A 10,159-nucleotide genomic window follows, 5' to 3' on the forward strand; every position below is an offset into this window, starting at 1 on the left:
AAAAGTTTTGAGGTGGATAGATCATCTGGAAATAATGAAGAGCACCGTGGAAAGTGTGTATGATTTGGTAATATTACGAGAGGAAAGTAGAGAAAAAATATGGAGGAGACTGTAAGATGAAGGTGAATGACGTATTGTGTGTATGGGGTTCAGAGCAATGCTGGTAAGCCTTTTGTACAAGTGTTTTTTAAAGTAACTGATGTTGTAGTAGTTTTCTGTTCCTTTTGTTCTTCCACGATTCAGCTGTTAGGATATGAAAGCGACAGTGATCATTGCCTTATTTTCTCTCTACTCACTTCCTGTTAAATGAAACTGCTTAATATTGAAGAATGAAAATACATACATTTCACTGATTCTGAATATATAATTGTGTGTATTCGTGTATTTAAGAGTATGTAGTGATGTAAACCAAAGTGTTAAACTCTTTATAAGTCATCGTTTTGTTTTTTGTTCCCTCATAATCAAGATAGAAGGAAGCAGTTGTGTTCATGACAATGCGCAGTAAATCATTTTACATTAACAATCTCAATTGTACATGTGTAAATACTTATTTCTACTTAATTTTTTGTGCATGTGCAACAAAAGCTTGTGTGCTTTAGCATGCTGCTTGTACGAAACCAAGTACATATAATCAGCGTAGGCTTATGACACACCCGATATATATATGATATATATCTAATATTTAGAATATATTATTATAATATATAATAATATATATCATTATATAATATTAATAATTATTAATATATATATATTACGTAACTATATTATATATAAAGATGTATATATAGAATATATCTATATACGAAATACAGTATATATATGTAAATATAAATATATATATAAATATAATAAATATGTATATATATATAATCATACAATATAATATATTAATATATATGATATATATATATATTAATCTATATATAGATATATATATATTATATATAATATATATATACGTAAATATAATATATAAATTATGTTATATATATACATTAGATATATACGTAAATACAGTATATATATGTAAATATATATATATATATATAATATGTATATATACATAACATAATATATTAATACTAAATACAGTAATATTATATGTAAATAATATATATATATAAATATCGTAATATAATATTATATCATATTATATAATATTATATATATATATATATATATATATATATATAAGTATTACTATAATAATTATTATATATAAGTATATATATAAACACGCCAGAGAAGAGAGAGAGAGAGAGAGAGAGAGAAGAGAGGAGAGAGAGAGAGAGAGAGAGAGAATTTTGATCGGAATGAATGAATTATTCCTGATTGTATAAAAAAATATTTTGTTGTAAGTTTTAGGAAAGTAGCGATTCAAAAAACCATAACTTCCTCACATTATTCTTCCCACTTTGTGTGTTAAGGTAATTGTATGTGAATCGCTGCCTTTTATCACCTGAAACACAGTGTCCCTCAGAAGACAAGGTTAACGTTAATGGTCAAGGTTGACTCGAGGCGTCGGAGTCAGTGAATAATCCAACGCCCTGTGACCACATTCCCAGGGATGATTGACAAGTTTAGGTCACTTATGAATAGAGAAGGATGAGATCTCTCGCATGTTCTGCGTGAAAAAGGCCAGTCTATCTCTCGCTTTTGGTGGCGTGAGAATCTTTTTAATATAGAAAAATTTAAGTTTTTAGCTGTATATATTCCATGACAAGGCAGGATTCATTAGACTGAAATATTAACTTTAAGTTTGTGTGAGTATTATATATATATATATATATATATATATATATATATATATATATATATATATATATATAATGCACGTATATAGGACGAGAGTGCGTATGTGAGTATTATACACACACACTCACACACACATGTATATATATATATATATATATATATATATATATATATATATATATATATATATATATATATATATATATATCAATCATACATCGTTATAATTTATTCTAAAATGTATAAATGTTATAATATCTAATCGAGTTTGGAGAATCAAGACGTTTACAGCAGCAGCAGGCTCTGGTATCTTGTCAATGCCGCTTTTCTCTGGAACATTATATATACTCATTGTGACTGGTTATAGGATAGTTCCAGTCTATTAGGTGTCCATTTGACATTGACATGGACAGTAGTCGGTTATTTAGGTATTCACAATTTTGTCTTCCCACACATTTTAATTTTTAAGATAGTAATATTTCCAGCTTTCAGTCTGTATGCAGAACGTTATGTAAAACATGCTATTAGCTAAGACTCTTCATGCACTTTATTCTGAATAAAATTTAAAAGGTACATTTCACACCTGAGCTTTACCTCAGAGACGATAACGAGAGTCTAGGCAAATACATACTATTCAGACATGAAAGGATGCTGGTGTCATTAGATATATCGTTTAGTGATGATTAAACTTATTTCTATGGACCCTGACAATGATGATTGCTAATGAGATGCCAAAGTCAAATGCATTGACAAAATGAGTCATAAGATATAGAGGTAAAAATCATATGTTGATAATTGTGGAATGAAATAAGAAATCAATGAAAGATATCAGGCTGAATATTTTATTTTATTTTTTTTTTTAGTTTTATGTTCAGCTTTCATATATTACTTTTCTCTTGAAAGTTTCAAGATACATGGATTCGTGAAATTACTAAGCTTGGGAAATTAGAGTATTATACGAAAATTGATACAAGTGTGGACTTTTTTTCTTTTTTTCATGTAAACTTTTAATGTTCGAAAGGAATGAAATCAACCTTAAACTTTTAAAGACAATAGCTCAGGTAGATGAAAATGGCACATACTCAGAAACACACACACACACATGTATAATATATATATATATATATATATATATATATATATATATATATATGTGTGTGTGTGTGTGTGTGTGTGTGTGTGTGTTTGTGTGTGTCATTTTCATCTACATGAGCTATTGCCTATAAAAGTTTCAGGTTCATTTCATCACTTCGGACCATTCAAAATTTACAAGAAAAAAGAAAATTCGGATTTACATAAATTTTCGTATAATACTATATTTCACACGCACGCACACACATACCATATATAAATATATATATATATATATATATATATATATATATGTGTGTGTGTGTGTGTGTGTGTGTGTGTGTGTGTGTATGTATATATAAATATATAGTATGTGTGTGTTTGCGAGTGTCATTTTTGTCTACCTGAGCTATTTCCTTTAAAAGTTTCGGGTTCATTTCATATATATGTTATATATATATGTATATGTGTGTGTACAAATATTTCTGTAATCTTATGTCTTCTTACATTTAAAAATGATAATTATTAATGCTGTTGGAATAATTCATGTTTCCCTATCTCTCGGAAGTGTAAAACATTCTGGTGCAGATTTTACTTTTGTTACAGAGTAAGAACTTCAATGTATGCTACCTTTAGATTACGTACTGTTACACAAGATTTGAATTTCGCTAAAACACCCGTGTCCTTGACATAGTGTCACGAGTCCTCACTTTAGTTGGTTCCGTCCTTAGGTATAAACTTGATCCTTTTATTTTAAAGTTTTTGTGAATTTTTTTTTACGCTTATCCATCCAGCTTAAAATTCCCAGGAGTATGGTTGATAAGCAGTTCCAAATATATGTCAGTCAGTAGGCCTATTGAAATTTGAATAATGAAGGTAAATCTTGAACCTGAGGTCGAGGTTCAAAGACCATGGTTTTGGGAGTCCTGGAAGTCAGCTCCTTGGGGAATCTCGTGAAGGTTGTTGGGGAATTTGATCGTAACCTCGTGGGTTGTTGGTTTTGCCGCCAAAGGGTTTTAGCTTAACGGTACTACCCCTGGAGGAGGAAGGAGGGTGTTTTGTTGAAGGGTAGAGATCCTACAATTGGTGTCGGGTTTTTTCAAGGTCGTAGTCGACTCTTTGCCTGTTTTATTTCTTTTCTTTTTTCATGAACTATATTAGACACAGAAGCATCATAGGAAGGGGAATGTTCCGAAATATGTATTTTTGGTAAACTTCTATATATTTGTTGATATATGCACTAAACTGAATTCATTATAACCGATCAAAGACGCAAGAGGTTGGCCAATAGCTTGAGAGAGTTTGTTGTGTCAAAGTACATTAGCTTATTGCTGTTACCCTTTTTCAATTAATTCATTTGATTGTAGAACCCGTAATAAACTAATTAACTCGATATCATGGTGTTTGGTTGATCAGGAGTGAAATGTGTCACTTTTTCTTATTTTTTGCAGCAGATTTTTTAAAGATGTTCCTAGATTTTAATTCACTGGATTCTTTGAATATCTCTAATTCTATTGAACGACGATAAAAGCTGCTTTCAGGTCAGATGAAAAGTAAATGGGAATTAATATCATTAAGGCTTTAATATTTTTATGCTTTTATCGGCAGAGGGATACATTAAATAAAACAATTTCCCATGAAATCACTATACTTTAGGGATAACAAAGGGAATATATGTTAATTACACCTACCCAGGCATGATTCTAATCCATGCCTTTCTCTTGATGCCCGAATGTATAGGTTTACCGCTACCCATATACTAGCTCAAATGACATAGGTACGAATCCTGGCTAAAGGTAAGTGACTTGTATAAATTACCTGTTGATGTAAGTTAGTCACCCTATTCCAATTTGCGGGTTTCGAATCTCCACAGACATTTGAAAATTGCACTGCTTTTGGTATATATAATAAAAGTGTGTAGTTTTAATTGTAAGCGTGAGCAATCACTCATGCAAGCTTGCTCTCGCGTTTACTAAATTTTTTTCTTCTGTCTTTGCTTGGTACTTTTTCTAAGAGATAATGAACTAGTGTAACCTTGCTAGAAAACAATGCCGCCATATAGTGTTTGTCACTCCATATAGCTTAAAGATTATAGACAATGATTTGGAAGCTCGGTTGAAAGTTTCCTTCTCTAAGTAATTTTCCTCTTATTTTCTCTACACAGAGGTTAAAGAGCATTTGAGAGTATCATTCCTTATCAAATAATCAGTTGTTAAATTTCTTTGTCAAATTTAAGGTGGCCTTATTCCAGTTGTCTTTGTTAGTAGGCATATAAGTTTCAAGTTACTGATTTTAAAGAAAAAAATTTATGGCCCTCCATCATTTACTTGCTTCCATATATCAAAGTTGCTCTGCCTCAGATGGTGATCTTATGCAGTCTGATTAAATGTTACTGGTTTATTTTACGTCAACACAAAACACGTCAGTTGCAGTATGGGTTATATATCAGTAAGTGAACTGGATATTACGTAATTTTAAATTTTTGCCTAAAATAGGAACAATTTGAGGCAGAATTATGTTTATCCCGCCTCACAAACAAATACAACTTGGATAATTGTTCGTATGCTTGCTTGTATTTTGGAACTGGAAGGTTATTAAAGAGGTTGTTAAAATGGCAGGGAAAAGTTGGTAGATTTTTCATATTGACAGTTCTTTGTGAAACTACTTTGTACGGAATCTCAAGGGCTGGCAGAAAGCGACATCGGTACTGCTTAACCGTCAACATTCCTTCATAAGCAAAAGTTACCACTAATTGTTTCGCCATAAATTGCATCCCTCACCTCTAACATAGCAGAGAATAGCCCGCAACCTTCTGGTACAACTTTACTATGACCCGTATATTACTCGGTTTAAAGAATTGACTTTGCCCTCAGGCATACCAGTCACCTTCTTGGGGACAAAATACATAGAGAAAGCTTTAAAATGTTCTTTCATAGTTCCTGTACACAATATTTTAACTGATCATTACTGATTTTCACTTTTCAGTGAAACCCATTCCTTTATACTTCTGTATCTTTAACATACTATTTTAATAATTCAAGAAACCTGGCCATTTCACTTCTAACCTAGAAAATAAAATCCTTCCCGGTATTGTTGACGAATATTAATGCTCGCAAGTCTTAGAAGTCGATCGGGCTATTTTAGCGTTATAATCATTTGCGTCCTTTATCCGATTTGAAGTTAACTCCGGTTCCTAAAAGTATTTATAAGTTTGTTTTGTCTATGTCGGAATTTTATTTTAGTTTTGTTGTTTTCGTGCTTTTTCTTTTGGGATTTGCAGCATCTAACTTTGCAAGACTGCTTTCTCTGTATGGATTCGTGTACGTTTTGAATAATAATAATAATAATAATAATAATAATAATAATAATAATAATAATAATAATAATAATAATAAAAATAATAATATCCTTATTTAAATTTATATTTGTAAATAGTTATTAACTGTATAGTTCTTCAGCGCGATAGTGGAATTCTTGTCAGTAGACCTCGTTCGGTGTAGTAAAATTAATTTTAATGAATGTAAACTTCCTTAATCTCTTTCAAAAGTAATTCATATATGACTCATCTTCAGGTTTTTTTAAATGAACATCTTAGCGAACACTTGGCGTAATAATTTACTTAACCTTAAACCTTACAGAAAAAAAGTATCAATAAGCAGATTAGGTTTTAAACGATGAGATATACAAAATATGAACTCCCCTCCCTCTCGCCCCATTTCACATTCCTCAGATCATAATGAATAAACAACCTTGAGCTCTTCATTGCTGCATCCGGATATAAATATCACGTCGCTTCAATTCCTTCTACATTGAAGGTTCATGTAATCCAATCTGTCAAAATTACGTTTAGTGGTTTCATACGCTGCCAGTTGTAAATTTGCTCTTGAATGTGATATGGTATTTGTAGGCCTTACTAAAGATTCCTTTTTGCTCCTTTTGACAAGTGATGTTTTATTCTCGTGTATTGTCCATTAAGACCTTTCGCCAGAATCGTGAATTTAACATAGTGAAGAAAGCAAGACATACTATACCCGTAGGGGGCCGCCATCAATGCACCTCACACGGAGCAGTGTAGGCATTACTAAAGCCCCCCTGGTCGCAACCCCTTTAATTCCTTTTACTATACTTTCATTCATTTCCTCTTTCTTCCATCTTACATTCCACCTGACAATTGATTCGACATTATTTTCAACGCTGAATGGTTTCTTAGGTCCTAGCGCTTGGCCTTGGGCCTAAATTTTATATTCCAATGTTTCCAGACACATAACTACTGCACTCCTCTATCTGATAGCTGAATAAGATATGAGCTGCTGAACGGAAGAACTCAACATCAGTTCATTTACACCAAAGTCTCATCAGAATCGTGTCGACCCCCATTACATTTGTAAAGTCATTTACTTTGATTTGATGGGCAATTTCCCGTTTCATGTTCTCATTAGAGCATGCCGGTCAGTTAATTGGCGGAGTTCTAGTTATCCATCCGCGTCCCCCGTATAGTAATTGATGATTTCTATCCTCAAAGTTAGCATAGAAACGGAATATTTCTTTGGTAAATGTACTGAGGATTTGGCGAAAAGTCGAAACTCTCTCTCTCTCTCTCTCTCTCTCTCTCTCTCTCTCTCTCTCTCTCTCTCTCTCTCTCTCTCTCTCATGCAGGTAAATAAAGGGCCGTAAGATCAGGAAGGTAGTGTGGACAGTATTGATAAACCGCCTGCGGTGATACAGATTATTTGGTCTAAGCGGCTTCTCACAAAACACTTTCCTTCCACAAAGAGCGCCACACTTATTCTCTGGGAAGAAGAAGAAGAAGAAGAAGAAGAAGAAGAAGAAGAAGAAGAAGAAGAATGAAAAGAAAATAATGGTGGGAAGAAGCGCTTGAAACATCCTTGGCGGTCGGTTTCCACCACTTAAAGTGATTTACCAATTGTTTTTCCTTCTGTCTTCCATAAATCTTTTGGAGGAGAGTTGCATTTTTAAGGCGGTCGGTCCGACGCCTTTGGCAAGTTGATATACTGCGTTAATGATGAAGAATTCCTTGTCTGGTTTCAGTTGTGTTATCTTATTTAATGTAGAGTACTTTTGCGTTGTTTATGGAAGCGCCGTTGCAGTAAGAAGTGGATTTGGGAACGGATTGCTTCCTAATTGATATATTTTTGGATTAATGTTTGGAACAATACATATGTTTTGTTAAGATTTTAATTCCAACCAACCCCCCACCCCCCCAGATTTATTCTTCCTCTCTCTCTCTCTCTCTCTCTCTCTCTCGTATTCTTAGTTGATGCTCCTTCCAATAACTATAAAAAGAGAAACACGGCAAGGTAAACCACTCCTGATTTAAATCGCGACTCTTTTACGATTAAATATGTGACCTTAAGGAACAATATGTTTGTGGGAAAATCGAATGAAAATTGTTATTGACCTCTTAAAGGTTAAGCTTGTTGGGATTTTTTTTTTTTGCAGTGGGTTTATTTGACACGCAGTAATATCTGTGATTGCACTGTTTAATGCACGATTTCAAGTTTACTAAAGTATTTACAAGACAGTATATATACATACATACTTAATTATTTATAAAAATATAATACCAGTAGCACCAGTAATAATATAATAATAATAATAATAATAATAATAATAATGTAATAATAATAATAATCATAACATATAATAATAATAATAATAATAATAATTCGACCTGCCAAGACATAAATCCAACTTTCTGCTATGAATATCGGTCCTTTTAATTTCACGCATTTTCTCGGTGATTAAATAAAACTGGAAGTGAAACTCTTATTTGTTAACAATTTTTTACATGAAAAACTATTAATATTTATTTTATACTAGAACTTTCAAGATCCACTTTCTGACGCATACTCTGTTTATTATTGTCTGAAGAACCGAAGATCATGGACACCTAAAAATAACAATTTACACGATTTTCTGACGTAAAGTTGAAAATTAAATCTCACTTACCTGTGTTAGATACTGTTAGGAGAATAATCATGATATTTATGAGTTCCATCTTTAGCATAGTGTATTCGCTGGTGAATTATTAACCGTTTGATTTGTAGCTTATTAGTCACAGTTTTCTTGGTCTGAATAGTATTAACTTTTTTGGTAAATGAGTAGTTACGAAAAGCTGTGATTAAAGTTAGAATTATAGCTTCATAGTTGGTCACATATAAAGAAGTAGAATTACAATTTCCTGAAGGATTTTGAGGAGAGGTTATTTCCGTAGTTCAGTAGCTAGATTACTTGAAATTCACATTCAATTTAAAACATGGCATCTATTACAGAGAAATTCCGAACTGCGCGAAAGTGAAAAACAAATCCGCAACTAAGACCGCTCTTCTCGAATGTGTATGGATCGGAGGCGCAAAAGAAACTGCTCACTCAGGTAACGCGGGTAGGTAAGTCACCATCCCTCGTGTGTTACTTCTGCAACGTACGAACTCACTCGCATACACGCAAGGTACACCGGTCGCATTTAACATTCGTCAAAGGTTGCCTTCGCTAATGAAGGGTTTCGTCTTGAGTTGTTAACGTAACGCGTGCTTTGAGAATAGTAAAAATTTTATGACTTCCTAATGCTGATTTATACGAAGAAGATAAATGAACTGAGAGCAGTCGCAGACGAAAACACCTAAGAGCTTTGCTTTGAAATATGTACTTGCGTAAAGAATCATGTTAAGTAGCTGGAAAATATGTTCACTATATATTTAAATTCCTAAGGTGGTTGTGATGCGGTAAAGAATTTCAGGTTTGTATGCTTAAAATGTATGAATACAGGCCAGTAGCCTCTGTATATATGTATGTATGCATGCTAACCTTTTTGCAGTTATCCTTTCTGTTAAAATGAGAAGTAGAGTTGCTGTTGTGTCTAACAGAGATCTGGAATGACCAGTTGGGGTATGGGGTTTAATTCCAAAATTACCCAGACTTTGTTTATCTTCAGTTCGATCTCACAAGCGTCCTACTTCTTGGCCTGCCACCTCGGTGGCCGCGAGTTCGATTCTTGGGCATTCCACTGAGGGGTAAGAGATGTGTATTTCTGGTGATAGACGTTCACTCTCGACGTGGTTCGGAAGTCACGTAAAGCCGTTGGTCCCGTTGCTGAATAACCACTGGTTCCATGCAACGTAAAAACACCATTCAAACAAACAAACAAACAAACAAACAAGCGTCCTACTAGATGCTTTGTCTTGCATAAGTAACACTGCTCTTAATGAATTTGGACACCTTGGGTTAACTTTTCTCTATCAAGACATCTAAGGTCAGTGTCGTACTTTTGGAAAAAGTTTGGAGTGTTCGTAAGGTTTGTAGTACTAATAGA

The 10,159-nt window shown here is 33.1% G+C and overlaps 1 protein-coding gene across 1 annotated transcript in view; it reads right to left on the minus strand.

The window, feature by feature from the left end:
- LOC135205958 (uncharacterized) overlaps positions 1–9,174 on the minus strand; it is a 42,534-nt gene extending 33,360 nt beyond the window's left edge. The window contains exon 1 of the mRNA XM_064237145.1: positions 8,800–9,174. Within this exon, the coding sequence (XP_064093215.1) occupies positions 8,800–8,857 (58 nt within the window). The 5' untranslated portion in view covers positions 8,858–9,174. The remainder of the gene's footprint in view (positions 1–8,799) is intronic.
- Between the last annotated feature and the right edge of the window lie 985 nt (positions 9,175–10,159).

The sequence above is a fragment of the Macrobrachium nipponense genome, chromosome 29 (assembly GCF_015104395.2).
Source record: "Macrobrachium nipponense isolate FS-2020 chromosome 29, ASM1510439v2, whole genome shotgun sequence".
Lineage (NCBI taxonomy): Eukaryota > Metazoa > Arthropoda > Malacostraca > Decapoda > Palaemonidae > Macrobrachium > Macrobrachium nipponense.